The following is a 27,937-nucleotide window of genomic DNA, read 5'->3' as shown; positions in this document are numbered from 1 at the left end:
CCCTGGAATGTCTGGGAAATTGGGTCGGGATAACAATCCAAGCGCGGTGATGAGATAGGTGGCTTTTACTGTAGCCCCAGTACTCAGCTGAATATCCCACAATTTCTCTGATTCGATCCATTGCGCCGACAGTAACTCGGTATTGAAGAGCATATGCTTGCGCAGGTCGTGGCGCTCGACCACATGTTCCAGATACTTGAGAACATCAGGCCCTTGTACATAACGGTGTGACCAGGGGTAAGTTTGCAGGTCTTCCTTGTCCCAAGAGAACCGATAGACCTCGCTGTAACTGTCGCTCATGGCACCGGGGTACCGGTTATAGTACCAGGTTCCCCCTACATCACCTGCCATGTCAATGACTTTGACACTCAGGCCTAGTTGAAGCAAGGAATACAGCTGGTAGATCCCGCCAAATCCTGCTCCAACTACCAAAGCATCGACGCGGTCGGGGGGACTCTGAGAGACCATGTTCGTTTGATTTTGTGTGCCAGAGCAGACTCAGAACTAGATGAGTTACTAGAGGGCGGTGAATGCAGATAATGTCAGAGACGTTAACAAGAGGCTGCAGCAGTGACCAGAAAAGACGGCATTGTCCTATACTAAAAAGTGCCAGCAGGAATGGGTCCATTTTGTATCAGCCGAATGAAGCCTCTTACAAGAGGCCACTGTTGTCGGGGAAAGACTTCCGTGGAATTCGATCTAACTTTGGGATCTGTAGCAAAAGCTCCGGCCACTACCACCACTCTTCCTCGAATGAGGGTGGTTCGTAGCCAATTTTGCAGCCTCTCGGGTCAGGATAATTTCATGGCTCAAAAATTCGATTGTATTCTCATCGGGTGCCGCGAGGGCTCCGCCATTCGGGTGTTCTTAGCCGTTCGGCATGTTCTTGAAACTGAAGAAAGGTAAATTGCCCAATACTGGAGGGTATTCTTATTAGCGCCAGTGACAATGTCCACTCTCACACAGTATCCTCAAGCGTCGACCCTTATGCAGAGTCATTCCTAATCCGGAACCCTTTTTGGCCTGGAACTTGGACAGCTTGGAGTTTGTTGTTGGCATCGATCACACCAAACTTGTGCAGAAGCCGAGGCCAATGTTGCTAAGCTGCAAAGCGTCATTGAGCATCGCATACAGATCGATGAGCTTCATCTCATTGATGCTATGAGTGATTTCCAGCTTGTAGTGTTGGTGATGACAAGTCATGGGCGAACACTCACATACTCCATACTCCATACTCCATATTTGGATACCCGCTTTCAGGCAAGGCTACGCTTAAGTAAGCCCGCAACTCGTGCCCTAAAATTATTGTCATTTCAAATCGTTCCCCAATGTCGGCCGGTCTTTTGAACGTGCTTGGCGTACGTGAGAAACAGCCGCGCCTTACTCAGGTACCTGAAGTGGGATGGAAAGCGCAGACAAGGCTCACTTCATATTGCATTGCGACAACAGGATGACTTGTTGAAGCCACAATCTCTCAATATCAGACATCACTCTTTCCCTCTGTTCCTTCGATCGCTATCAAAGCGTCATGCCTGTGAGTACCGTCGGTGCCACTATTAGCAACTCTGAACTTATGACATGGCGCAGGCCTACCACTCCATCTTCTTGGGCGACCAGGGCGTTCAAACGATAGGTATACTTTGTTGCTCGCTTTACCCCATGTCCATCCGCTTGTTCTAATACAAAGGTCTCTGTTCAGGCAACTTTCCTCTGCTACCCCTACGCACGAAGACCCGGGGCCCGGCCTATACACTCCCTCAACTACCCCCGAGCGTCAATCCACTCGATGTCGACCCGGACTCGGAGTCATACGACTGCCTCGACGAGATCTTGTCTTTGTTCCGCGCAAATACCTTCTTCCGCAACTTTGAGATCAAAGGCCCCGCCGATCGCATGCTGATCTACGGCATCCTCTTCGTCTCAGACTGTCTCACCAAGATCAAGCCCAACATGGACACTCGGAGTGCAGAGAAGGCCCTCATCAACGGTGCCTTGGAACAATTCAGCATCCCGGGCGAGCCAGGTTTCCCGCTGAACCAAGCATTCGAAGCTCCCAGGGACAGGAACGAGGCGGAAGCACTCCGAAGTTATCTCAGTCAAGTCAGGCAGGAGTTGGCCATAAGACTACACGCTAGAATGTACGACGGTGGAGCGACGACTCCGAGTAAATGGTGGCTGAGTTTTACAAAGCGGAAATTCATGGGGAAGAGCTTATAGTGTTTTCATTACGAGTTCGTCCATAAGATAGAGCAGCTGGCCTGTCTGGTCACCGAATGAAGTCATGAAATACCAACTTTCCCTTACCAGGGGCTCCACAGACCCAGCGAAATTCCTTTCAAGCTCAAGCTGAAAGAGGTGCTTGGTATTGGAGTCTCACCGAACTCTTTACACTTTCGAGTCGGCCTCTGACCGCAAGGGCGCAGTAGGTGCTTCGACTGTCTCGTCAAGGTTATTTCCAACTTCCGTCTTTTGCTTCTTAAGCGGCGACTGTGGCAGGTCATCAACAGTCGAAAGTGGAGTTTCAGGCGTATCGGTTTTGACTTTCTTCCCTCGTGGCGGCCGTCCTCTGGCCTCGACCCTCCCTTGCGCAGGTAACACTCTCGTAGCCGTAAAGATGTACCCTTCTGCTCCACCCCGGCTTGTCATTAGCGGATGCGTTCGGCCTGGCAAGACCTGCCAATGTTTGACCCGTGCTGTCTGCACCATCGGTGCCAGCAACAGTGATGGATCAACAGGATAATCATCGGAAGGTATCTGCCGCTGATCCTCCGGTAATTGTTGATATGCCGCCCGTCTCGCTGTCGAGTAGGAGTCGGCGAGTTTGACTAACGGCTCGATGGCCTGCGAATAAACCACGACCTGAGCACCGCCTCCCAGAAGAGGGACCAGATGTCGAAGAATGGACGTCGGGTCAGTGTGGCTCGCCACTATGAGACCATTAAAGCCGCCCTGTCTGGTATCGTCTATGACCGTTTTGACCCTCTGCCAGCGCCGGCGTTTGCGGTAGTAGGCACTTCGCTTGTTTGACTTTGCCTTTGCAAGGTCTTCTGCGGCGACGACCTCGGGTTCTTGGTAGGTGATGTCTGACTCTGGATCTATGAGTTGTAGCCAGGAGAGGGTTTTGAGGTTAGTGTACAGCGGATGAGAATTCGTCGGGTTGTTGGAGTCGAAATTAAAATATCTTAAAAGGGCGAGGTTCGGTTGCTGATTGGCATGAACTACCGTGATGTGGTTGGAGGTCGCGCTCATGGCGTCAAGTCGGTATTGTTGCTTCCTGGGCTTGTGAGGAAGTGTGGTTTGTGTCTGTGTCTGTTGTTCACGGTCGGGTTTGCGGTCAACATCATCATCGTCATCACCATCGTTATCATCCGCATCACTGACTTCTACTCCTCCGTAATTGGTCTGATGCAAAATTCCCATTCTCTCGGCCATCGCGGCGACCACCATACCGCCCGTATCGTCCACCACGAGGTACCGTGATGAGGGCTGGCCTTCAGGTAGAAAATCTTCTTCTTGTCCGCTGGCGTGGACATTGGCCCAGCAACCCACCAATCCTACGGCCTCATTTCTCATCTCCAACACCCTTGCAAAATCCCGATCGGCCATCATCCAGTCCACCATCCTAGAGACGTCCAAGGGTAACACACAGAAGCGTTTCATGAACTTTTTGTGCTTACGCAAAGTGTACTTGGCCAGAGAAAAGGCGGTCTTCTGGTCGAGGGTGGAGTGAGATTGCATGATCTTCTCGATCAATTCCTTACCACTTCCCATGTCGCTCTGCTTGAGTGCTTCGATCTCGGCCATTGTCAATTTCTGGTTCGTAGGATCATCGTGTGTGTTGACGTTAGACTTCGGCGTCGTCCCTTGAGCTGGAGTCTCGTCTCCGGGGGTGGGGGTGGACCCATCTTCTATTTCCGCCTGCTCGACGAGGGCAACGGCGTGCAGTTCAGCGGCCGGGACGATCCTTAGCTGCCTGCCGTCTTTGGTGGTCTCGGAGCGGTCGAGAATCTCAAAGGTCAAGTGGTACGGACGACCAATGATCTGGTTGGCATGAAATGATCCATATTTGCCGAGGTTTATGAGGCTGGTACAGAGTCAGCGACAGCTCACAAAAGCCGTTGGCTGATATCCGTCTCGGCTCAAAGATTACGGTGCTTTTTTGTTCAAGAACCTACGTATTGGGGAGTATTTGTTCGATCCTCATCTGATCAGATGGCAATCGGAGAGCCACATACTGAAATGGCTCGATGGTGCGAAATGCCATAGTGAAGGGTCGCCAACGAGTCTTTGTCACCGAGTCATGTTGCGTGCTGCATGCTTTGTTTTATCAACGTCCAAATTTCTCAAGTAAATTTTTGGACTGAAAATTGTCTATCATCTGCACTCGAAAGAATTATTGCTCCGCACTACGACAACCTACTACGGTGGAACATATGAACACTAGGCATGAGGCTGCTTTTATGACACGACAGCCTCGTTCATAACTTGCTGGGACCAGGTCGAGAGCCTCATCGAATTTAGTATTTCCAAATCTAGGTAATCAGCTGCATACTGGGCCTTGAGATGATTCTGGATGTTCAAAAACCCATCAGCCTAATCCGTCACGGAAATACACACCGTGCACTATTTAGTGAAAGTATCTTCGGTTTGAGAGACGTTGACCTCGGGGCATTTCCCAACACCATCTCATTTGCTGCTTTACATACCGACCGTGTTCACACTGACGACACAAGCCACAAGGGAGCCTGTTCTCTCGATGGCCTCGTGACCAGTAACTGGACGTTTTCCAGCCACAAAAACAGGGACAAAGCGCCTCGCTAGAGCGTGACGTCACATGCAAACAATGGTTCACAGGGTACGAAAGTAAGCGATGAGATGGACTGTACCCGCGTGCAGGAGGATGATACAAATGGTGATGATTGTGACGCAGAAGAAGGGTAAAGAATGAAATATATATTGCTAGGTGCCAACGGATCTTCTTGATCTCATTTGCCTCACTGACCCCTTGCCATTTCCTAATACTCCCCAACAATCTATTTCCCCCGCTACTACCATCAATCCAAAGACCTACCAACATGTCGGATATTGCGAAAGGCGTCGGCAACTTGTTTGCGGCTGTCTTCGACATCATCAAAGGCATCTTTACCACCATCTTGAACGTCATTTCAGGCGCCATCAACGCTGCCGTTGGTCTCGTCAAGAACGTATTCAACATGGCGGAAGGTGTTGTCGGCTTCATAATCGGTAAGTTCAGGACCTCCATTTCTTCAAGGAGGACTCGGGCTGACATGTCTAGGCAACATATTCATCATTGGCACATTGTGCGCAGTGTATTTCGGTTACCAATTGTATCAACAGCGCCAGGGCAGGAATCCGGCCCCGATCTCGCGTGTCGCGACGAAGAAAACCAATTAGGAGAGATGCTAGAGGATCAGTTGAGAGCCAGGTGTCCTCAGGGACAAGGGGCGTGTATAGCACAACATGGGAAATGCCTTGTGATGGCATCTCAAATGGCAGGACATGGCGCTGGCCGGGACGTCGCTAGTGTTGGACTAGGAATCGCGACACGGGAAGGCAGCGTCAACGGATAAATTCGGTAATGGGCTTTTTATTTTTGCTCAAGTACTCGTAGTTTAGAAGAAGAATCTGATATAGCCGAATATGACACACGAAGAGATGTTATTGCGAAAATTGCAGTGTTTCAAGATCACTCTCATACCATCCAGAAACAGATGAAGAGCCTCGGATCTGCCAAGCCCGTTGTGCCGAGGTCCAAGTTAAAGTGAGTCTTCCACGGTTTTTGTCGCGTTGTGACAGCATCAACCAGCAACGTCTCACTCTCGCATGCTTCCGAATTCTCCCTTGTTTTCTCCATCTCCAATCGGCACATGCGTCAATCGCTGAGAGGCTACAAGAGCGGGCAACCTCGTTTAACGTGACAGCTTTTCGGTTTTCTCCTCATCATCCCCTGATTTCCTTTGATTCTTCTCCTGCTCAAGGTCTGCACTGACAACGTATCGGAGTCGCCGTATTGATATATTCAACTCTGTAAAACAATGTCACAGAACAAGAACATCGCCCCAACGCCCACCGAGGGCGACCTCGACCGCCCGTCGTCCTCCTCCGTTACACCCGCGACGTCCGCTGCGCAACAAAGCGACAACATCGCCCATGCGTTGGCCGGCGCAGGTGGTGGCCTGCTGGCCATGACCTTGACGTACCCTCTGATCACGCTCTCCACACGCGCCCAAGTCGAGTCTAAACGAGCAGACACATCTACCCTCGCGGCCGTGCGACACATCATCAACCGCGAAGGCGTCAGCGGGCTCTACGCCGGTCTTGACAGCGCCTTGTTCGGTATCTCGGTCACGAACTTTGTTTATTACTATTGGTACGAGTGGACCAGATCGAGTTTTGAGAAGGCCGCTTTGAAAGCCGGACGTGCCAGCAAGAAACTCACGACGGTGGAGAGCATGATCGCCGGAGCAATCGCGGGCTCGGCGACTGTCCTGCTCACAAATCCCATCTGGGTTGTCAATACGAGGATGACGGCTCGAAAGAACGAAGAAAGTGAAGGCGAGTTGCCGGGTGGGGAAAAGAAACCGATAAAGAAGCCCAGTACCATCGGTACTCTGATGAAGTTACTGAAGGAAGAGGGCCCTCGTGCCCTGTTCGCTGGCGTCCTACCGGCACTGGTGTTGGTCATCAACCCAATCCTCCAATACACCATCTATGAACAATTGAAGAATGTGCTGGAGAAGAGGAGGAAGGTGGGACCAAGGGATGCATTCTATCTCGGGGCTTTGGGCAAGCTCCTTGCCACCACTATAACCTATCCATACATCACCGTCAAGGCGAGGGCCCACGTGGCTACCCAGGATCAGCCTCACGAGGGAATGTGGAAGAGCTTGAACAAGATCGTAAAGGACGAGGGTTGGAGTGGATTGTACAAGGGTAAGACCTCCATTCTTCTTCTTCTTCGGCCGCACTGCTAACCGCGCGATCAGGAATTACCCCCAAGGTCAGCCAGAGTGTCTTGACGGCTGCCTTCCTCTTTGCCTTTAAGGACGTCTTGTATGAGATGACGGTTGCAGCCAGGCGGAAAACAAGAGCCGTCAAGGCATAAAGTGTTATCGACTACCGTATCCACCATACGGCGCTCAGGATCTTCACGCTTGACGCCAACAAGCATTCGTAACATGTGGCTATGGACCGTGCGATGATTGTACAGAAGAGTTTGACAATTAAAAAGGAAAAGGGGGTATCTCTAAAGGCTTACAGTCTGAGATCATGACGCGACGTGGGTAAGTACTTGGAAGGCATTGCTCGCAATGTAAAGCAATATATGCACAAACCAGAACCAAGAAGCGTGCTGCTTACGGCATCACTATACTTGGGTTGGACATTTAGTTTCTGGCAATTTGTTTAGTGGTGTAAGATATAGAAAGACAATTAAGAAATGAAACATGTAGCAGAGTGCAAGACCGATCCTGAAGCTGGTTGAATATCTACAGTATTGCATAGAGAGAGTACTCCGTATGAAGGGGTTCTTTTAATGGCTGCCCAACTCGCTGGTATCTGTTCCGACATCCCGAATCTCGATTATTAATGATCAATTAGGTCAGCAAACATGTCTAGGGGTCGAAGTGACTTGTGAAGAGAATTATGCATAAACTGCACGATGAGATCAAGATGATTGGATACTCGTACCAGCATCATCGCGGCCTCGTGCTGAATTCATGCTCTTGGACTCAAATTGTGTAGAGGGCAACATGGACGTATCCAGCGTGGTCAATACCCAGCATATCTCTATTCCGCACCTATAAGTAAGTCAAGTCATTCAAGTCAGGAGCTTCAGCATCTTCTCGGCCGACACTGTCCTGTATGTGCATTTTGTTCCGCACGCACTTTGACAGAATAAGAAGAGGTCGTAACCCCAAATATTTTGGTTTTGCACCATCTCCGCCGAGTTTCATTGTAGTGTGCACGTCAACATGGGGAAGCACCTTTTGGTTCTAGGTGCCACAGGTATGAAGTCCACGGGCGGAAAGTACAGACCTGTTGTTCCCAGTACACTCACGATATTAAAACAGGTCCGTCTGGGCTGGATTTCTGTGACGCCGCTCTGGAGAGTGGACACAGCCTCACCGTCTACGCCCGCAACCCGAGTAAACTGCCAGGTCGAATTGCGAAGAACCCCAACGTCGCCGTCATCCAAGGCCAATTCGACGACGTGGAAGGGTTGCGGAATGCAGCCTCGTGCGGAGCGGACGCATGTGTATCCTTTCTCGGACCCATGATACCATCTTGGGGTGGAAGCGTATGACTTGCCTTTATTTTTTCTTGCGTCTTTTTCTCCTTCTTGCCCATCGCAGCCGCGCGGTCGCGCACTTACTGATAGATCTCTTCCTTTTGTTGACAATGACTTTTTTTTCTAGCACCTCGTCGACGGTTACAAGATCCTCATCCCGTTATTGATCGAGCACGATGTCCAACGGGCCCTCTTCCTCTCGACTCCTTCGTACGTGGTCGCCAAGGACCATTGGTCGTTGGCTTGGTACCTTGCGACTGGAATTGTCTGGCTACTCTTCAACAGTGCTTGGCATGATGTCGTGGACTGCAGTGAGTACGTCGCGAGTCAACCGACGGACAAGCTGAGGTGGACTTTGTTCCGGCTGCCAAACCTCAAGAGCGGACCTGCAGGACCGGCCAAGACGGCATTCAGAGGTGACGGGAACGATGGGTGGAATTTGGACCGCAAGACGCTCGCCATATGGGTGCTGAACGAGATCGAGCAGGAGAAGTGGGTGGGAGAGGCGCCGATTGTTTTCAATGCTTGAGGTAGAACTCTTGAGAGCTTTCGAACTTCAAGCATGTTTTGGCCGGCGGGAAAGCGATAGATAAGCGTAGGGTGGTATTCATGAATGATATCGGGGTTTTGGTCTGCACGGCCCTCGAGGAATCTTCATATGTCAGTTCCCTGTGGACCATATCTCGCATGAACCGACGAGCCTGGCTGGTGGGTTTGGTGGAGATTGGACCTTTTACTCCGTGCGTTCATGTTCGTGTAGTCTGATGAGGTACAAGAGTTTGTGTGTTCACCTAATCATGATGAAGTAGAGTGCTTGGATTCCTAGGGATCCTCGGTTCACGGCATACAAGTGCCGTCCAGTATCATTCGTGCACGAGATATCTCCATAGTAATTGTTACCGAGTAAGGTAGTGACAGACCTTTTGCCATTGGGAGTGGATTGGATAGAGATTCGGCCCCATCATTTGACTCGGCTGTTTTCCACGAAGCGAAGCGAGATAGCGTGTACATGGAGTACCGCATGCTGCTTGTATACGGAATACGGAGTATCGTTGTACCTATTATTAGTGGCTGGAAGTACGCGAGGAAGATACATATTGGAGTCTTCGTTTAGTATTTCGTATCAGACAATATTTGCGGTGTGTGGATCCACCTCAAGGACGGAGTATTCCATACCCATTACACACTCGCAAAGCTAGTAAACAGTGCGTACTGTACTGATATCTCAGGGTTCTCTTATCTCTCGGCCTTTGTTGCATTTTGGAACGATCGATCCTCATTTGCATGACCTGAGATTTTCTCGCGAAGAGGGGGGGGATTGTTCTAGAATGACGATTTCGTTCCAGAGAGTGATCGGATATTCCACGCCACCACAACGACAACAACTTGTTTGTACGAAGTGTCACTAGACATCATGCAAATCTTCCATCGTGCCGGGGATCAAGGCCAGGAATGGTTTAGCACTTTCCTGAATACTACCCATTCTCAGTCTGTCTCCGGGCGAGCCAAGACGGCACCGACGGGAACTTGCAATGCCAAGGATGTGCCAAGACTTCCACCACCGTCAAGCCTTGGTTCCCATCCAATGAAGCCTGGAGAGTTCGGAAGCTTATCACTTGTCAATGCTTGTCACCTTCTGTGTCGAGAGTAGTTGGTGCTTGGCAATGGTGGCGTGTCTGGGGTTTAAAATCATGTTACTCGGTATAAAAATGCACTATAGCGCAGATCCCACACCCGTCGCTCAATAGGGAGCCGTACATTTCATATGCCTATGGAGTAATCTTGCCGTCCCATTATTCAACCGATGGAACGTTGCATCTATTGAGATACCTTCGTGCATTTTGCCATTCGCAATCAAGACCAGCGAAGCCTCGATCCTCTCCAATCTTTTACGAATTGGGACCTCTCGATGGACACCCTCGGCGTCCTCCTGCCAATCGGCTGCCTCATGTGTGGTGGTCAAACTTGTCACACCCAACCACAAGCTTTCATCCTTCGCCGCCAAAAGTACGACCCAAGACATTGCTTGGTCTTATCAAGCGTGGAACACTAAAAAAGCAGGGCTCGTCTTTGATAAGAGTAGAAACTCACGAGAAGAGATACCGCTAACTGCCGCGTGCTTAATCTCCAGAGCGAGCTTGCCAATAGTCTCGTATCCTCCCCAACCGCCACTACCCGCATTCTTTCGCGTGCTGTTGATCCAATGTTACATCGCGGAGAGGGACGACAGACACCGACGGGGGTGAGGCGATTAGACAGGTAGGTCTCCAGACAGGGTCTTTGTTCGCATGGCCTGTACCTCACTCCGTACGACTATTAAAAGAAGGCCATCTCCTCCTTCCCGCAAGGCAGCACCACTTCGCGTTTTCATGCGCCTCCCCGTCCATTGACTTCACCCTCTCCAAACCGTTAACCCCTGCGACCATGGAACATATCGCTCCAGTTACCCATCCAGCCCCCGAGCTGGATGTGGTGACCGAACAGCAGATGCGGAAGTCGTCGGTCGCCCCCACCGACAAGCCCGAGGTCATGGAGCGGACCTGGGGCTTCGCCGCCCGCGTCGACAGCACCGTCACCTACGAGGAGTACTCGTACTGGGCCAAGATCGAGCGCGAGATGGAGGTCGAGGAGAACAGGGTCTACCAGGCCGAACACGGCTCCCCCCTTCTCGACTCGATCAAGAACTCCTTCACCAAGGACGGCCGGGAGAAGAAGAAGGCGGCCAAGGAAGCCCGACTCCAGACCCTCGCCACCATCGAGGAGAAGAAGGGCCCGTCCGGGGTCGTCACTGACGTCGACAACGGCGGCCATCCCGTCCAGTCCGCGTTGAAGGTCTCAGACGCCGAATGGCGCAATGCCGCCCGCGCATTGCGAACTGCCAGTTGGGGTCAGATGTTCTTCCTCATCACCACCGACATTCTCGGTTGGTCAGGCGCACCGTAAGTAGTGTTGCTCGGTCCTCTTTCCCGAGCATCATCAGCGTGTATTATCCCCGACAGCGTCGAGAACTGAGCTGACTGTCGTTCCGCATATAGATTTGTCTTTGCCAGCGTGGGATACGGCACCGGTGTGGCTCTTTACCTCATCTTCGGTATCTTCGCCGCGTGGGGCGGTTGGGTCATCTGGAGAACTTTCCTCGAACTCGACTCTTCTCGCTACCCGATGCAGAGCTTTGGCGATCCCTTTTTGCGCCTGTTCGGTGTGAAGGCTCGCCACTTCATCAACATCGCCCAGTCCCTCCAGCAGTTCTTCACGGTGGCCATTTTGATCTTCAGCAAGGCCCTCAACATTGAGCAGATTGCCCACTCGGGCGTTTGTTTCGTGGCCATGATGGTCGTCATCATGGCCGTCGGGATGCTCGGAGGCTTCATTCGAAGCTTGAGGAAGATTGGATGGATTTCAAACGCCGCCGTGTGGATGAACATTGTGAACTTTATCATCTGGTCAGTTCTTCCCTTTCCCCCCTCTCGTCGACGTGATCCCTTGCTGACCGGGTGTCTTGCAGTATGGTCGCCTGTGTACACTTCGCACCTTACTACCCGGCCATCACAAAGTCGACCCTCATCAAGTCGATCGAGCCCGTCAAGGTCTTTGCCGGGATCCCCCCGGACGCGTACCAACAGCAGTCCCCCGGCTTCGCCGCCACGTTCAACGCCGTCAACACCATGGTCTACGCCTACGCCGGCGCCCTCCTCTTCGTGGCCTTCCTCTCCGAGATGAGACACCCTCTCGACTTCTGGAAGGGCATGTTCATGGCCCAGGCCTTCATCTGCATCGTCTACATGTTCTTCGGCGTGTTCGTCTACTCCTTCTACGGCCAGTACTCGGCCAACAACATCGTCAACGTGGTCAACCCTTACGGCCTCCAGACGGCGGGCAACGTGCTCCGGCTCCTGTCCGGCTGGATCGCCATCATCATGTACTTCAACATCGGCATGAAGACGGTCTACCTCGAGGTCTTCCAGGCCATCTTCAAGTTCCCCTCCATCGTCGAGAAGAAGGGCAAGTTCCTCTGGTACCTCTTGGGCCCTTGCTACTGGATCCTCGCCTTCGTCGTCGCCGGCGCGGTCCCCAACCTCAACGGCATCGTCAGCCTGGTCGGCGCCGTCTTCATGATGAACTTCACCTACACCTTCCCCGGGATGATGTACATCAGCAACATCATCCACAAGGCTGCCGAACTCCCCGGCGAGGGCTTCAACCCGGCCACCCGAGTCACCACCCGGCACGACGACGGCCTGAAGCGCTGGATCAGAGGCTACAAGAAAACCTGGCTCCGAAGCACCGTCGCCTTCGTCTACGTCCTCCTCGGCCTCGCTTGCTGTGGGATGGGTACGTGGGCCGCCATCGAGGGTCTGATTGACGTCTTCGGCCCCGGAGGTACCGTCGCCGTCAGCTTCGGTTGCCCCGTGCCTGTTTAATTTTCGAGGGACAACAAAAACAAGGGGGGTTTCAATTGCCGAGAAAAGGGACGACAGAAGTAGCAGAAGAAGCAACAGCAGAAGCATCATACAAATGTAAACATGGGAGAAAAAAGCCATAGCTAGCTCCCCCTTTCCTGTGGAGTGTGCGTCAATGTCATCGGTTTTAATGATTCAGCTCTCATCATACGAGTAACCCACTTCTCTATTAAGCTCTAATGCATATTTCCCACCTCGCAAGTCCGAGGACCATAGTCCTGAATGAAGGAGTATCCTGTCCTTACTCCCCATGTTCTCTGTTATTCTTAGACTATGCCGTATCTACAGCGCAGGTAAGATGGGCTGTGGACGCTTGACGAAATCCAGATGACCCATTCTCTTCGTCAAGACAATATCCTCCGGTCCCTTTGGGCCCTTTGGGTTCGACGCTAAGAAGTTCATGGGGAACCCAACGTCAAAGGGGTAAGCTGATTCGACGACATCGATCTCAGCTTCGGTCAGCCGAATCTTGAGAGCTTCAATGTTGGCCTTGAGATGTTCCATTTTCCGGCCTCCGATGATGGGAGTCACGTAGGGGGACTTGTGCATGACGTAAGCGAGGGCGATGGACGTCAAAGGGACCGGTGGAGTTCGAGCGTTGGCGACCTTTTCCAAAGCCAGACTGACTTGTTCTTCTTTTCCAGTCAGGATACTCGGGAGGTTCCTACCGCCGTCCCTTTTATCACCGTCGGTCGTGGTACCAGTGCCAGAGTCTCGTGAAGAAGATGTAGACGAAGGCTTGAAATATCCACCACCTAAGGAACCCCAAGGTGCCAACCCCATACCCTCGTCTAGACACATTGGCAGGATGTCCCTTTCGAAATCTCGTTCGGCTGCAGACCAGCGACCCTGGTAAACGCTAAAGGGCCGGAGGCCGTGGTGTCTGGCGTAAGCGTTGGCCTTGACCACCACCCAGGCCGGTGTGTCGCTGACTCCCAGGTACAACACTTTCCCTTGGTTGACGAGGTGGTTGAGACTCTGCATGACCTCCTCGACCCCCGTGGTGAAGTCCCAATAATGGACGTAGAGGATGTCGATGTAACTCGTCTGGAGCTTTTTGAGGGACGCCTCGACGCTCAGAGACAAAGATTTGGTATTGTTGGAACCAAAGTTCGATTGTTGCAATTTTGGGGCAGACACGACCTTGTAGGCCGATGTGTATTTGGTGGCGATGACCATCTCGTCCCTACGAAAGGGATGTCGGGCCATCCATTCACCGATCCAAGTCTCGGATTGTTCACCTTGGTAATTGTTGGCACTGAGAAATAAAGTAAGTACAATCTTCTGAGACCAAAAGAAAATGCACGACTCACGTATCAATGAAATTCCCACCCATTTCATAAAAACAATCCATGATTTCAAATGCAGTTTCTTTACTACACTCTCCCATGATGTTGGTCCATGCTGTCCCAAAGTTCATACCTCCGAGACACAAAGGACTGACGTGGACTCCTGCACTTGGGGAGAGTAACCTGTGCCGACCCAAAAGGGACCTTGGAAGAGGTATTGATGGGGTAGTCATTGTATTGTGGTGCGTGATGGCTTAAACCAGAGGAGATGATCACAGAGAAAAGAGAACTGGTTCAGACGGAGGAAGAAACCCACCCTTTATATAGGTACTCTACCAAATATCCGTAGAGGTTGGACACTGAAAGTCGGCGATTGGGGATCCACCTCCCTTCCTATCACCGGCTTACAGCCTCGATCAGAGCCAGTGCAAAGCTTTCCGGTCTTCTGTTGTACATTTTGTAGGGAGAAACAAGACTCCACGAAGTAATGAGCAACTCCTGAATGGCCGAATGGTTCGAATGGATCGAGGTTTATGGACATTGTGGTGTCACCAAATTGCGGAGATACGGGCTTCGAGCCTTTAACGCCACCAAGGTTGAGGCGGCCGCGTATATCAAAACCCGCGAAACTCTTCCTTTACGAGTAGGGGGATCCTGTCAACGAGAAATCGGCTGTCGGCTTCACAGTAAAATTGGGGGCAGACCGCGGTGGCCCATCAAGATCCTCATGAGAATCAAGCCGTGCAGGTCGAAGGATGAGGAGAGGAGAGACAAGTGAAGCCAATGTGAGTAAGGCTGAGATATTGTAAAGAGTCACTGGACGGAGTACGGACTACTACCTCTCGTCCTCGTACTCGTACTCCGTGATGCACAACAACCCTTCTTGAGCGTCGTGCATCCAGCCACCAACAAGGATACCTCCCATTGGGGCATCTGCACCTTGATCTTTCTTCGCCTGTAACTGTCCCGTATTTTACCGTAACAAGATACTAGAACCGAGTCAGGACGCACTACCGCTGCTTCATGCATAGCTAAAGATCTGTACGATGCACCCAGAAGAAGCAAAAGTCCCATCATCACCACCCATCCTCTCCCCTGCCCCTCCCAAAGGGCATCTTCAGCCGCACGTTCATACCAACCCAGGCACCTACTTATCTCGCCTGTAACCCTGTTACGTACTTTGCTGGCAAAGCTAGCTTAGCTGTGCTATCTTTCGACTCGGCCTTTTGTCATGTTTTTCAGCCTTACTGGAAAAAACATATCTTGTGCCATCTTATTTCAGCCTTTTGATCATCATGACCTTTCACATTCCTATACGGGGTACGACTAGTCTGGCATGTTTTACGCAAGCCGAAGAAATTCTTGGGTCGAGCGCGGACCTGACGGTCGCCTTCGAGAGGCGCGCCACCTGCCGCCGGAGGAGGAGGTGCATCTGCCGCGACGCGGCGAGAAACGGTATGGCAATGACGAGGTGGTAATCGAGGTGCCAGATGCATCATCACCTTCACCGGTGTTCGAAACTCAAGAAGTCCGCTTGCTGAGGCGCAATTTGCCCTCGTTCGGTGAGATCGAACGCCTGCTGGATTTGTACGTTGCCACCGGGGAAGGTCGCGGCGCATACACAAAGGCCGTAAAGACCGTCCAGCAAGAACATCGCAGGCGATACGTCGCGCAATATTATGGCGCCAGCAGCGACGACGGCGAGTACGACGACTTCATCAACTATGGAGGCCCAGGTCCCGGAGGCGGTGGACCACCGGGCTCCACGTACTTCAGAAGAGGACCTTATTACTACGACCGTGAGGGCAACTTCTCCGAACGTGATGAGAGCAGACGAAAGCCCACAGAGTCCGTATACTTGACTCGAACACCTCGTACAAGACGAACAGAGGGACTCTCGGACGATGGCGACAACAGCGACGACTCTCCTCCCGCTAGACCACAGGCACCAAGGCCTTCGGGCGGAGGACCATCCTCTGGCCCTCGAGGGAGCTACGTGATCAATCGAGAAAACTCCCGCAACGTTGAGTCGCCTGCACTGAATATCGACAGAACAATCAGGGCACGGTCGATGCCTCGATCAGAGGTTATGCATGGTGACAATACCGCCGTGACTCCTCCTGGTCCACGCCAGGTGGTTGTTCACCAGGAGGTCCAGGAAACCGTCGAGGAAGACGAACAAATACGTCGCCCCGAGAGGATGGCGGAACGATATCGATCCACACGTCGCAGAATGCAACCAACGGTGCAAGAGGTTTCGGACGAGGACGATAGAGTAAGCCTTCGTTCTTTACCGTCTGAAGAAGATGATTTGCGCCTGTCGACAAATCGCGAGCCTGCGCTGGAGCTTGCCCGTGGGCCTCGAGCACGAAGCCGTCGTATGCAGACTCTAGGGCAGCCAATTTGGGGGCTTCAGTCAACTCAGCGTAGGTCGATGAGAGGTGGTGACCTCCCTGAGTATAACCTAGAGGAGATGTCCGGTCGACAACAACTCAGGCGCAGCCTGCACCTTCGAGGAGGAGGTCCCGTCGCGGCTCCTCCAACAAAGACGGCCGCGGTAGGAGGAGGTGTCGTTGACGACTTTTCGATCGCTTCCAAGACTATTGCGTGAGAACCCCCTTTCGGTCTGCAACGACCCCCGGCTCAGCGCTGACATCAACATAAACAGGTTATACTTCTTTTCTGTGAAGAAGGGGAGGATCATCTCCAGTCGGAAAAAGGAGCTCTATCGCACATTCCGAGAACTTCACCCGACCGAACACTCTTCGGACGTCGCCCAGAGTTCCGACGTGTGGCTTGTCGACAGGCTCAAGGAGCATTACTGGACCATATGCCGGCGTGGACGACGCTCAATCTGGGATCTGACCTCGATGAGGACAATTGGGTTTGCGGTGTTCATTCGGGTACGTTTTTTTTTTTGGTTTCTCTGCCTCAAACTTCCGTCCAGATACCCGGAGTTTTGAATGAGCTTGCGGGATGCTAGGTAATCGACTGGTGACCTTGTGATTAACCATGAACCCAGTTCGAACGCACCGTCAAGAGAGGACACGATCCCGGAAACTACTTTGTCACTGCCAGGGCTCCTGCCATTTCGGCCGAAGGGCAAGAGGCCGTCTCTCACTTTGTGTACATGATGAGGTATCCTCTTCAAAAGTCCAAGATGATGCTGTTCCTCTTGGACAGAATGGCCGGTTCCACCAAGAGAGGCAATGACCACAACACGTTTTACGCCGTCGAGATCAAAGAAACGTTTGACACGAGGTAAGATGATCTTTTTGTCCTTCTTCAAGTGTAGCCACACACTTTTTTTGGACACGGGGACGGAGGCCGTGACTATGGCTGTTCAAAGACCTTATCTACAGAGACTTCTGAACTTCTGAACTGATTTTGCCGTCTCTTCAACGTGTCAACAGCAAGATATACTTCCTCCTCGCCGTTCTCATTCTCGTCAGCACCGCGGCTGGAGTGGTCTATTCGGTCCTGAAATCCGACCCGGGTACCGGTCTCTCGATCGCGAGCTACATCTTGACCTGTCTGTCCCTCATCCTCGCCGTCGTGGTTGCCGGCGAGTGGCTCGGTTTGAGGAAACCCGACGCATTCTCCTTTGCGTACGACTGGGTCGAAAACAGAGTCGTGGGCAAGGACGATCTCGACAGGATCGCTGGTGGGAGACTCAGAACCTATCAAGTACCTTATCTGAGATAACGTAACGCTCATAAACTCACTCCTCAGGGACATTGTGACAAGAAGAGTGTGAAAGTGATTGATGGGATCAATTAGAAATGTGGCATAAGTATATTCATGAACAATATCTAAGTACCACCTTTCTCTGCCTCCATTTTCTCCTTCCTCCTCTTCTTCGCGGCCAGTTCTCTACGCCGTGCTTCCTTTCTGAACCACTCACTCTCCGGGCCTTGATTCTTCTTGTTTTTCCGCTCCTGTTCCCGATACATTGGAGCCATGGTACCACCGCCACTGGCATCGGCCATAGAGACGGCTTGTCTCCTGACTTGAAGTTTCTTCGCGGCAGCTGAGCGGTTACCGGCGCTAAGATGACTCCACATGTTGTCCTCGACTTTTTCGACGTCCGCCTCTGACTCTTGTTGAAGCATAACATGGGCAAGCAGTTCATTTCGCTCGCGAGATGTTGTGTATGCAAGCCCAGGCATCTCACTCATTCCAGCGAGATGGGTAATGGTCTTGAATGCGTAGCCTTGATCAACAAGGAAAGCTTGCCGCTTAGCACTGTAAGCCATTTCCGTGGTGTCCTTCGAGACCAGAGAGTAGAAGAACGCATTGAAACCTTCGTCATTACGTCGCTTGGCCCGTAGGATACGCCCAAGACGTTGCGCCTCTTGACGTCGTGAGCCATAGTGTGAGGAGATCTGAATGAGGCACGTAGCTTCAGGCAAATCAAGTGATGTGTCGCCGATTTTGGACAGAAAAATAGTGTTGATAAGCTCATTGTGCTGGAAATTTTCAAGAATGTTGATTCGTTCCTGGTTGCTCGTGTCGCCATAAATGAAGGGGTTTTTCATCGAGATGGCATAGTGTTTCAATGCAAACAGATTGTCGCTAAAGACAATGATTTTGTCGCCTCGCTTTTCATGATAGTCGATCAGATATTGGCACACTTGGTATTTGACTGGGTTCATAATGTAATATAACGCTTGCTTCCGGGTTGTTTCTTTTTGATATTCTTGGTAGAATTCCATGGACATAGGGCACCAGACTTCAGCGCATTGCACTTTGGCAATATGACCTTGGTCTGCCAACTCCATCCAGTTTGCTTCATAGAGTTTGGGTCCAATGATGAAATTCAGATCTGTGATTTTATCGTCTTCTCGGAGCAAAGTTGCTGTCAATCCAAGTTTGCAGTGGGCACGAACGTTCTCACCAACTTTGCGGAACATCTTCGCAGGCACAACGTGTACTTCGTCGAGAATCATCAGACCCCATTCTTTGCCGTATACCCAATCCATCATTTGCTGGGTATCGTAGGCTCGCTTGCCACCAGCTGTGATCATGGAATAAGTTGTAACCAGCACACCAGATTCACCATTGAAGCGCCTCTTTTCGGAGGCGGAGAAGACAGCTATATCTTCTTCTTTAACATCGGACCACTTTTTGAATTCGTTGGCCCATTGATAACTGGACATGGCGCTGGTGCATAGTACAATGATGCTTTTCTTGATGTGACATCCGGCAGTGATCCCGACCAGAGTTTTGCCAGCACCACAGGGAAGGACGATGATACCACTTTTGCCACGTCCATTTCCAAACATTTTACTTAATGCCTTCTCTTGATATGGCCGAATTTGCGTCGACGGTCTCAGATCAATAGGCAGAGTGGGATTTTCAAAGTCGCCGGCGAAATCATATTCTGATATAGCTGGATAGCCAATATCCAGGCACTGTTTAGCTACTACATCACGCTTGTTTGGTGCGATTTCGAAGTTAGGGGCTTCCTTGTAAGTGTCTTCCTCATCTTCCTCATCTCGTAGTGCAGCTATCATGGCCTCATTTTCTTTCAGAGGATCGTCACGAGGTATTTCCACATTGCTTTGATCGGCCTGTTTCATGCCCTTGGCGTTGCTAGTTCCCTGAATGACTGTTGCTTTGGTTTGGATTCTGCCCATTTGCACATCAGTGCCTGCAGCTTTGCAAGGCCCGATGACTGGATCTCTCAGTAGCATATCAATGATGGGTCGTTCGTCGGATTCAACGTAGAACTTGTTATTGCGTAGTACGAGGCGCACTTTGCCGTAGGTCTTTGTGTGCTTATCAATGAATTCGATCACCGACTGGGGTACAGGAGTTTTGGAAAGTTTTTCCAGCGCACGTATGATGTCTTCACCGCGTAGACCTACCGACAGTGCCGCGTACAGACTATGTTCTGTAAATCTGTACTCGTGGAGATAGGAAGGCCTGGATTGCGGTTCAGCAATGGTCGTTAGGAGATCCGTTGCTTGAGCGGCCAGTGGAGAGAAGGCCTCTAGAGTAATCTTTGGTCCCTTCTTCGAACCGTAGGACACACTGGGGTCAATCCACAGAGGCCGGTTCTCATGGTCCATCTTTAGGGACAGCCACGAGAAATCTTTCTCGCCAAATATGGACTGTGCTTGTTTCCTTTTATGTGGCGTTTGAAAAGAGCTGAAGTCTAGCCTCGCCCTCGCCTTTCGAATGTGTTCCTTCTCGCTGTCGCTTGCATCATCTTGAGATCTTACATCAGACCCTGCGTAGTCCTCATCACTCTCTAGACTGACAGGAGTTGCAGGAGCAGGTGTAGAGCGTTTGGAGGACCGAGCACTGACGTCTTCGAGGGCCTTTCGCTTGAGCGACATAGCGGAAGAAAGGATAGCTGGCGAAGGCGAAAGTGAATGGGAAGACAGGATGATGCGAAAGGCAAGACAGCGAGAGGTTGCGAGATGAGAAGAAAAAGAAACCCAAGCCACGAAGTCGAGGTTGACTCAAGTAATAAGTCGAGGACATGCAAGATATGTCAAAGGTTGCCTGCGGTCACTTCTGTTCATACTCATCAGCCCGATGAGGCGTATAGTCCTCCGTACCTATTTTATGCCATATTGGTTACAACACTCCGTACTAGACCCTAGCCGCCACCACCGGCTAGCCAATTCCGCAGGCCAAGCGCAGGCGAGTTTAAAGCCCGCAGGAGCCACTACGTAAGGCTTCGCAGTCCCCGAGAGACTCCGAGCTATAAGCGATCAATCACTTCCATGCTCTAAGGTCCAAAAACACATTCAAAACTTCTTCCAAAGCTGCTTCATTCTGTAATGGAACAGGGATCTTTTCGAAAATGAACACCGTATGTTATTCCTTGCCCACATCTACCCTGATCCCACGCTGATACTCTCACTAGATTAGATCGACTTGGTAGGACTACCTCAACCTGTCCCTGCTTTCATCGTCGTGACAGGAGTCATGATCACGAGCGACTCGCGAATATCGCTATCTTTGATCTTTCTACAAGTATACATGTGCTAATCTGTGACCATGCTAGGTACGGTTGGGGTGTCCTCTGCGTTGCTGGAGGAGGTGCCTACTACTTCGCAAAGAAGTCCATTAATGCCGACCGAGCAGCACGGTTCGAAGCCGAACAGAAAAAGAAGGCGTACCAGCGACGTATAGAAGACTCTTCCTATACCCCACCGCGTTCGAAAACAAAGACAAGGACACAAGCAGATCCTTCGAGTGGCACTCACAATGCCAAAGGACTTGACCACGCAGGAAGTCCGAGTAGTGAGATTAGTGAGGATGCTGCTCCTGTAGGACATGCGCCGGTTGACAGTGAGCAGAGGATACGTGAAAAGAGCAAGTACGAAGCCGCTGTACCATACAGAAGCAAGAAAGGCGACCGTTTCAGTTGAAGAAACCCAGAGCAGACGACGCGGTTTTGACAACACCAACCCAGAGAGATCAGTCATGGACAAAGTTTCAAAATGTTGTGTGAATGTTGTGTACATGTGTATTGCTTATGGCGCTCCAATATCGAGCGCAATCCCCCATAAATCCCAAACTCCATTTGACCCATGCTCGCTGTTCGAGGGGTATAATGCTGATGCTCCTAACCAATATCTGTGTCATTATCTTCCATGCTCTCAAATGCTAAGAAAACCAGAATGTCGTTCAGATGCCTTTGCTCGTCCCTGTGTGTGTGTGTGTGTGTGTGTGTGTGTGTGTGTCATGCATGGCAGCATAGAGGCGCATAATGCTTTTTGGCGGCATTTGGGTGTCCAGAATCTCGTTCACGTTTAGACTCAATGGCTGGTGGGACAAATGGCAGCACAACAGCCGACGTGATCAGTGTACCTGCTATGGCTGATTGTAATTTTGTCGCTGGCCTGGGGGCTTGTGCAGAGAAATGGCGGATGGCGGACTGGGAGAGAGAATGTGAGAGGGTGCCTGCGAGACTCATGGTTGAAAGATATTGGCTTCTCTTTCTATGAAAGGTAAGGACAGGTAGCCGTAGTCGTGATGGTCAACGTGTAACGGTCTATAGGAGGACTAAGAGACAAGAGAAGCGAAGGGGGGATGGCACAAAGAAGTATTTGGGCACATGGATGACTTGATATTGGATAAGCAGATTTACAAGCAAGGAGATTGGGTAAGGGTGTCAGGAGAACCCGAATCAACAACAATCTGGCGGGATAACCGTATAGGAAAACAGGATTTGACTCATCTGACGGCGGCAATCGAAGAGGCGTGGGATTTGGGCAGAATTGCGTGCTCCTCCGCGCCTTGTTGTGTAGTGTGGCCTGAGATGCCGATTACCCAGGGCGGAAACAATAGAGGAGGCGACAAGACGGCACACCACGCAAAGAAGGTTAAAGTGAGATTATTGGGAACTACTCCGTATCGATTGCGAACATGTACACCCAAGTACTCGTATCAGTAACTACCGCCTGTTACAACCTTGTCATGCCACCCAGAGAATGCGGAAGACGCCGCTGGACCCGATATGCACCGATCTCGGGTACTCCTAATGGGGTAGAGAGAGTGGGAGAGAAGCCGATGATACTGTAGAGGCTGGATGACTCACTTATTATATAATAAATAGAGATTAGATTAGATCTGTTCCTGGCATTTGTTGTCGCGCCCACTCGGGAAAGGGGCCTCCGAAGCGGCGGTCTCGAAAAAGTTTCCCCTGCTTGCGCTTTAACTGCGATTGACATCTGTCCGCACTGCACTACACCCCTCGTCACGCCATTCCCCAGACTTCGAGATGGCAGAGAAGACAGTGCGCAAAAGCTTCCAAGAGGTGTTTCCCTCTCTCGTCGAGGACTTGCTCGGAGAAGCGAAAAAGTTCAATCTGCCAGACAATGCGCTGCAATGGTTCGAAAGGGTAGGCTGCGACACACTTGTGTAGTCGTGTGTGTGGCTAACTTGCAATCAGTCTCTCAATGCAAACACGCCTGGGGGCAAGCTGAACAGAGGCATGTCGGTGCCCGACACTGGCTCTCAGTTGCTTGGACGCGCCCTCTCCCCAAAGGAATTCAAGGACCTCTCGACGCTAGGATGGCTGACTGAACTCCTGCAAGCCTTCTTCCTTGTTAGCGACGATATCATGGACTCAAGCATCACACGCCGAGGGGAACCATGTTGGTATCGCCAGTCTGGCGTGGGTATGATTGCCATCAACGACGCCTTCATGCTGGAATCCTCCATATACCTCATCTTGAAGAAACATTTCCGATCTCATCCTGCATACATCGACCTTGTTGAGCTGTTTCACGAAGTTACGTGGCAGACCGAACTCGGCCAGCTCTGCGATCTCATTACGGCGCCTGAAGACAATGTCGACTTGAACAACTTCAGCATGCAAAAATACACCTTCATCGTCATCTACAAGACAGCATACTACTCCTTCTACCTACCGGTCGCTTTAGCCCTACACTATCTTGAGTTGGCTACACCCCAGAATCTCAAGCAGGCACACGACATCCTCATCCCACTTGGAGAGTATTTCCAGATACAGGACGATTACCTCGATGCATTTGGCGATCCTTCGGTGATTGGAAAGATCGGGACAGACATCAAGGACAACAAGTGCGGTTGGTTGATCAATCAAGCACTACTGATCTGCACTCCAGCCCAGAGGGAGCTTCTGGACCAGAACTATGGGCAGAAAGATGATGAGAAGGAGGCCAAAGTCAAGCAGCTGTACAAAGAGCTGCAGCTGGAGAAGAGATACCAGGACTACGAAGAGAAACGCGTTGGTGAGATTCGACAACTCATCGCAGCGGTCGACGAAAACGAGGGGCTGAAGAAGGGTGTGTTTGAGGAGTTTTTGGCCAAAATCTACAAGCGGAGCAAGTAGAGGATTTTCAATGGTGATCTGAATGGGTTTCGGTTACACTAACTTTCATGTATGAGCACATGGCTCCGATCTGAGAGATTCAGCACACAGGATAGAGACATGGCGGCCGAGGAAACATGGGAAGAATGCGGGACCCCGATTGGGGTGCATCCCGGTGAGTACCCAAGTACGGAGAAATAGGTATTCGTCCTCGTAGATTTGTGAAGGCTGCTGCGGCTTTGCATCAATCATAATTGCAGACTGGCATGTGGGTGTGGGACGCTCCTCAAGTGAAAGCCCTAAACTGCAATAAGGAGTGGCAAGCCGCATATGACGTTACCTGGGGCGTTGAGTTGCGGGTGTGATGCAAGTAAAGATGGGCTATGAGCCCTTATGAGAGGGGCTACTCTTGGGCACTTGACCTACCCGAGTTAGCTACCCATTGGGCCTAGAGGCGCCTCTCGCATGCCTTTAATGAACTCTCAGTCTTAGGCAGTTCTAGTTAAAAGAATCCACTGCCCCATGGCACCCTACCTGGTACAGTAGGTACCTATCCTCGCATCTACAAGCACGGATAAAAAAGATCATGACAGCAGACCACCCATGCATGAAATGCCGTCATTCCTTTGTCCAGCGCCACGGATCCCTTTTGAATCATATTTGCTGTGAATGTGTGCAAATACTTGTACCGTATGCACAGACCGTTGCTTGCCATATCTGTAGAAGGACAACATTGTCTGTATGGAGTACGCGTTTGGAGTATGGAGTACAAGGAACAAAGTCTCATCCCACCAGGTATGCAAAGTTTTGCCAGGGCTGGGAAATCCCTTGTACTCGTAGCGTCTTCCTTGAGTAGTCAAGCCAACTATAACGCCTCACACAAGCTTGTTGAATAATTAATTGCCCTTGTTCAAGTCCCAGTGGATCTTCGACTCCTCCCCTCTCAGTACTGAATCCACTTGACCTGCACGCTCCAAAAGCTCGCTGCATCGTTTCGGCCCAGCCTGCCTCAATTTCTCCCCAAGCTGCCACCACTCTATTCAACTTTCTTCTCTTCTCTGGTGCGTTCTCTCCTTTGGGTTCTTCCTGTCTACACAGCTGCAGAACAGGTCTTGCAGTGTAGATTCTCCGAGCTTTTTTCCTCCTAAAGACTGTTCCCTACACCCAGAGGCCTTCCGCTCAGACCTTCGCCATTTGCGGGGAAAGCTATCCATCGCCGAGTCCACCACAGTACGAGGAATATCCTAAAGTCTACGAAGCTCTCTCTCTCTCTCTCTTTCTGGCCAAATTCCGAGCACTTTACAGCCGTCAAAATGAACGGCGACTCGGCAAAGAGAGACATCAAGAACCATCTGCTGTTCGAGATTGCAACAGAGGTCGCGAATCGAGGTTGGTTATGCATATCACATGCGCTTTGGCGATTCCTACGTGCTAATCCCGTCAAGTGGGTGGTATTTATTCCGTGCTCAAGTCAAAGGCTCCAGTCACAACCGCCGAGTATGGGGAGAGGTATACACTGATAGGACCATGGAACAAGAGCTCGGTATGCATATCATCGTCTTAGGTGCGAATACCGGCTAACCAGTCCAGGCTGCGGTGGAAGTGGAAGACCTCGAACCTCCTGCCGGTCCTCTGCGAGAGACGATAGCATCTATGCAAGAACGAGGGATCGAGCTGATGTATGGAAGATGGCTGATCGAAGGCGCTCCGCGAGTCCTTCTCATAAACACGGGGACGGGTTATCGCTGGTTGGATGAGTGGAAAGGCGATCTTTGGTCCATAGCCGGCATCCCCTCTCCAGCTGGAGACAACGAGACTAATGAGGCTATCGTGTTTGGCTATCTTGTGGCTTGGTTCCTGGGCGAAGTAAGATGTTACAACAGTCTGGCTGTACACCTGGGCTAACGTCCTCTAGTTCCTCTCGCGCGAAAGGGATCGCGCAGTCATCGCCCATTTCCACGAATGGCTTGCTGGAGTTGCTCTCCCTTTGACCAAGAAACGGCAAATGGATCTCACCACCATTTTCACCACACATGCTACCCTTCTCGGCCGGTATCTCTGTGCTGGCTCAGTCGATTTCTACAACAACCTGCAATGGTTTGACGTCGATGCAGAAGCTGGTAAGCGTGGCATCTACCACCGGTACTGCATCGAAAGAGGCGCAGCTCATTCTGCCGATGTCTTCACCACCGTCTCCCACATTACAGCTTTCGAGAGCGAGCATTTGCTGAAGCGGAAGCCGGATGGAGTTCTCCCCAACGGCTTGAATGTCAAGAAATTCTCTGCGGTTCACGAATTCCAAAATCTTCATTCCATACAGAAGGAAAAGATCCATGAGTTCGTGCGCGGCCACTTCTATGGTCACCTTGACTTTGACCTGGAGAATACGCTGTATTTCTTCACCGCCGGAAGATATGAATATCGAAACAAAGGAGTTGACATGTTCATCGAGTCTTTGGCACGCCTGAACCACAGACTAAAGGTCACCGGCTCCAAACTCACGGTGGTTGCCTTCCTCATCATGCCCGCGCAGACAACATCCCTGTCTGTAGATTCTCTCAAGGGTCAGGCCGTCACAAAGGCGTTATCAGACACCGTTTCCAACATCGAGCGTGGCATCGGGCACAGACTGTTCGAGCGCTCTGTTCATTGGAAGGAGGGGGACCCCATGCCCGATGAGAAAGAACTCATCACCCCGGCTGATCGGGTGATGCTCCGACGTCGCCTCTTTGCCATGAAACGACACCACCTGCCGGCTATTGTCACCCACAACATGGTCAATGACTCGGAAGACCCCGTCCTGAATCAATTACGCCGGGTCCAACTTTTCAATTCCTCCTCCGATCGTGTCAAAGTCGTCTTTCATCCTGAATTCCTGAACTCATCAAATCCCGTCTTGTCATTGGATTATGACGATTTTGTCCGCGGCACGCACCTAGGCATCTTTGCCTCGTACTATGAGCCTTGGGGTTACACTCCTGCCGAATGCACTGTGATGGGCGTTCCGTCCATCACTACGAATCTGTCAGGTTTTGGGTGCTATATGGAGGAGCTTATTGAGAATTCGGCCGACTATGGCATCTATATTGTCGACAGACGTCTCAAGGGCGTCGACGACTCGGTCAACCAGCTAACCGATTACATGTTCGAGTTTGCGAACAAGAGTCGGAGACAGCGCATCAATCAGCGAAACCGGACTGAGCGGCTTAGTGACCTTCTTGATTGGAAGCGCATGGGTATGGAGTATGTGAAGGCTCGACAACTTGCCCTCCGACGCGCATATCCTGCATCGTTTGAAGATGCTGACGAGTTTGATGATATCATTGGTGGAACTGAGCAGAAGATTTCGAGGCCGTTGTCGGTGCCTGGATCGCCCCGAGATCGTTCCGGCATGATGACTCCGGGAGATTTTGCTTCCTTGCAAGAAGGAAAAGAAGGTCTGAGCACCGAAGACTATATCGCATGGAGATTGCCGTAAGTCATCCTCTCGTGACATCAGTAAGCATGCTAACATTTTCTTCAGTGAAGAAGAGGAGCCGGATGACTACCCCTTCCCCCTGACGCTCAAGCAAAAGAAGACTCCGGGTTCGGACTCTCCAGCACCTCTTGTGGGAGGCATGAACGGATCTTGAACTGCGACCAACTCTCCCGGAGGACACTGAGCGACGTTGGATAAATCAGAGGAATGCATACGGGATGCACTACCTTTGTCAGGCAGACACAGTATGGGCTGCAGAAACAGCGGGCCAGTTTACAGTCTCCCAGGACTGCTAGTGCAATGAGGGAGGCAATCTCGAAGGCCGAAGGAGAGATCTTGGTGCAAATTGGTTGTTCAAATCTCGCTTACGGCGCTTCTCATGTATGAATAATCTGCAACAGCATCTTGTTTGAGTTGTCAAGGATGTATTTCCGCGCAGACTTGAGCTGGCTGTTATGTCAAAGACCTAATTTATCAGATTCTGCGTAAAATGTGATCTTGTTTCTAAACCGCCTGCTGCGTACAATTCACCAAGTCACTTCATTTAGAACGATGCATTCAGGTTGAGGCAAGGTAGAATCT

The 27,937-nt window shown here is 51.2% G+C and overlaps 9 protein-coding genes across 11 annotated transcripts; 7 read left to right on the top strand and 2 right to left on the bottom strand.

Moving 5' to 3' along the window:
• Positions 1-1,383: 1,383 nt before the first annotated feature.
• PV06_01597 lies at positions 1,384-2,355 on the top strand. Of its 2 annotated transcripts, XM_016402210.1 has the most exons (3): positions 1,384-1,534; positions 1,588-1,633; positions 1,700-2,355. In XM_016402210.1, exons 1-3 carry the CDS (start codon positions 1,529-1,531, stop codon positions 2,215-2,217), a joined length of 570 nt encoding a protein of 189 aa, XP_016266107.1. In that variant the 5' UTR covers positions 1,384-1,528; the 3' UTR covers positions 2,218-2,355. The 2 variants fall into 2 exon arrangements, with proteins under 2 accessions (XP_016266107.1, XP_016266106.1); XM_016402209.1 differs by having other exon boundaries at positions 1,384-1,633.
• Positions 2,204-4,317, bottom strand: PV06_01596 (uncharacterized protein). Its single transcript, XM_016402208.1, has 2 exons — positions 4,176-4,317; positions 2,204-4,084 (listed from the first exon to the last, which is right to left on the bottom strand). Exons 1-2 carry the CDS (start codon positions 4,262-4,264, stop codon positions 2,386-2,388), a joined length of 1,788 nt encoding a protein of 595 aa, XP_016266105.1. The 5' UTR covers positions 4,265-4,317; the 3' UTR covers positions 2,204-2,385.
• Positions 4,318-4,877: 560 nt separating this feature from the next.
• Positions 4,878-5,687, top strand: PV06_01595 (uncharacterized protein). Its single transcript, XM_016402207.1, has 2 exons — positions 4,878-5,244; positions 5,297-5,687. Exons 1-2 carry the CDS (start codon positions 5,076-5,078, stop codon positions 5,413-5,415), a joined length of 288 nt encoding a protein of 95 aa, XP_016266104.1. The 5' UTR covers positions 4,878-5,075; the 3' UTR covers positions 5,416-5,687.
• Positions 5,688-5,824: 137 nt separating this feature from the next.
• Positions 5,825-7,475, top strand: PV06_01594 (uncharacterized protein). Its single transcript, XM_016402206.1, has 2 exons — positions 5,825-6,954; positions 7,008-7,475. The coding sequence occupies exons 1-2, from the start codon at positions 6,057-6,059 to the stop codon at positions 7,124-7,126; spliced, it is 1,017 nt and encodes a 338-aa protein (XP_016266103.1). The 5' UTR covers positions 5,825-6,056; the 3' UTR covers positions 7,127-7,475.
• Positions 7,476-10,622: 3,147 nt separating this feature from the next.
• On the top strand, positions 10,623-12,909 carry PV06_01593 (uncharacterized protein). The gene is made up of 3 exons (XM_016402205.1): positions 10,623-11,250; positions 11,347-11,754; positions 11,817-12,909. The coding sequence occupies exons 1-3, from the start codon at positions 10,736-10,738 to the stop codon at positions 12,730-12,732; spliced, it is 1,839 nt and encodes a 612-aa protein (XP_016266102.1). The 5' UTR covers positions 10,623-10,735; the 3' UTR covers positions 12,733-12,909.
• Positions 12,910-17,805: 4,896 nt separating this feature from the next.
• Positions 17,806-20,557, bottom strand: PV06_01592 (uncharacterized protein). The gene has a single exon (XM_016402204.1). It carries the CDS (start codon positions 20,402-20,404, stop codon positions 17,873-17,875), a length of 2,532 nt encoding a protein of 843 aa, XP_016266101.1. The 5' UTR covers positions 20,405-20,557; the 3' UTR covers positions 17,806-17,872.
• A 215-nt stretch (positions 20,558-20,772) lies between these two features.
• On the top strand, positions 20,773-21,728 carry PV06_01591. 2 transcript variants are annotated; one of them, XM_016402203.1, is made up of 4 exons: positions 20,773-20,886; positions 20,941-20,954; positions 21,082-21,329; positions 21,377-21,728. In XM_016402203.1, the coding sequence occupies exons 1-4, from the start codon at positions 20,878-20,880 to the stop codon at positions 21,385-21,387; spliced, it is 282 nt and encodes a 93-aa protein (XP_016266100.1). In that variant the 5' UTR covers positions 20,773-20,877; the 3' UTR covers positions 21,388-21,728. The 2 variants fall into 2 exon arrangements, with proteins under 2 accessions (XP_016266100.1, XP_016266099.1); XM_016402202.1 differs by having other exon boundaries at positions 21,082-21,728.
• Positions 21,729-22,692: 964 nt separating this feature from the next.
• Positions 22,693-24,194, top strand: PV06_01590 (farnesyl pyrophosphate synthase). Its single transcript, XM_016402201.1, has 2 exons — positions 22,693-22,923; positions 22,975-24,194. Exons 1-2 carry the CDS (start codon positions 22,804-22,806, stop codon positions 23,896-23,898), a joined length of 1,044 nt encoding a protein of 347 aa, XP_016266098.1. The 5' UTR covers positions 22,693-22,803; the 3' UTR covers positions 23,899-24,194.
• Positions 24,195-24,739: 545 nt separating this feature from the next.
• On the top strand, positions 24,740-27,867 carry PV06_01589 (glycogen [starch] synthase). The gene is made up of 5 exons (XM_016402200.1): positions 24,740-25,266; positions 25,323-25,420; positions 25,468-25,743; positions 25,793-27,351; positions 27,401-27,867. Exons 1-5 carry the CDS (start codon positions 25,191-25,193, stop codon positions 27,507-27,509), a joined length of 2,118 nt encoding a protein of 705 aa, XP_016266097.1. The 5' UTR covers positions 24,740-25,190; the 3' UTR covers positions 27,510-27,867.
• Positions 27,868-27,937: the final 70 nt, after the last annotated feature.

This window comes from Exophiala oligosperma (genome assembly GCF_000835515.1).
Source record: "Exophiala oligosperma strain CBS 72588 unplaced genomic scaffold supercont1.2, whole genome shotgun sequence".
Taxonomy (NCBI): Eukaryota; Fungi; Ascomycota; class Eurotiomycetes; order Chaetothyriales; family Herpotrichiellaceae; genus Exophiala; species Exophiala oligosperma.
This window is presented reverse-complemented; position numbering and strand designations above follow the sequence as displayed.

Bases quoted from the DNA above. Each gene is read 5' to 3' on its own strand.
- PV06_01595 (XM_016402207.1), top strand. From the start codon at position 5,076: ATGTCGGATATTGCGAAAGGCGTCGGCAACTTGTTTGCGGCTGTCTTC. The intron at 5,245-5,296 runs GTAAGTTCAGGA...TGACATGTCTAG, and splicing joins TGTTGTCGGCTTCATAATCG to GCAACATATTCATCATTGGC.
- PV06_01594 (XM_016402206.1), top strand. From the start codon at position 6,057: ATGTCACAGAACAAGAACATCGCCCCAACGCCCACCGAGGGCGACCTC. The intron at 6,955-7,007 runs GTAAGACCTCCA...CCGCGCGATCAG, and splicing joins TTGGAGTGGATTGTACAAGG to GAATTACCCCCAAGGTCAGC.
- PV06_01589 (XM_016402200.1), top strand. From the start codon at position 25,191: ATGAACGGCGACTCGGCAAAGAGAGACATCAAGAACCATCTGCTGTTC. The intron at 25,421-25,467 runs GTATGCATATCA...TAACCAGTCCAG, and splicing joins GACCATGGAACAAGAGCTCG to GCTGCGGTGGAAGTGGAAGA. The intron at 27,352-27,400 runs GTAAGTCATCCT...CATTTTCTTCAG, and splicing joins TATATCGCATGGAGATTGCC to TGAAGAAGAGGAGCCGGATG.
- PV06_01593 (XM_016402205.1), top strand. From the start codon at position 10,736: ATGGAACATATCGCTCCAGTTACCCATCCAGCCCCCGAGCTGGATGTG. The intron at 11,251-11,346 runs GTAAGTAGTGTT...TTCCGCATATAG, and splicing joins CTCGGTTGGTCAGGCGCACC to ATTTGTCTTTGCCAGCGTGG. The intron at 11,755-11,816 runs GTCAGTTCTTCC...GGTGTCTTGCAG, and splicing joins ATTGTGAACTTTATCATCTG to TATGGTCGCCTGTGTACACT.
- PV06_01597 (XM_016402209.1), top strand. From the start codon at position 1,579: ATGGCGCAGGCCTACCACTCCATCTTCTTGGGCGACCAGGGCGTTCAA. The intron at 1,634-1,699 runs GTATACTTTGTT...GTCTCTGTTCAG, and splicing joins CCAGGGCGTTCAAACGATAG to GCAACTTTCCTCTGCTACCC.
- PV06_01590 (XM_016402201.1), top strand. From the start codon at position 22,804: ATGGCAGAGAAGACAGTGCGCAAAAGCTTCCAAGAGGTGTTTCCCTCT. The intron at 22,924-22,974 runs GTAGGCTGCGAC...ACTTGCAATCAG, and splicing joins CGCTGCAATGGTTCGAAAGG to TCTCTCAATGCAAACACGCC.
- PV06_01592 (XM_016402204.1), bottom strand. From the start codon at position 20,404: ATGTCGCTCAAGCGAAAGGCCCTCGAAGACGTCAGTGCTCGGTCCTCC.
- PV06_01596 (XM_016402208.1), bottom strand. From the start codon at position 4,264: ATGGCATTTCGCACCATCGAGCCATTTCAGTATGTGGCTCTCCGATTG. The intron at 4,085-4,175 runs GTAGGTTCTTGA...ACTCTGTACCAG, and splicing joins GAACAAATACTCCCCAATAC to CCTCATAAACCTCGGCAAAT.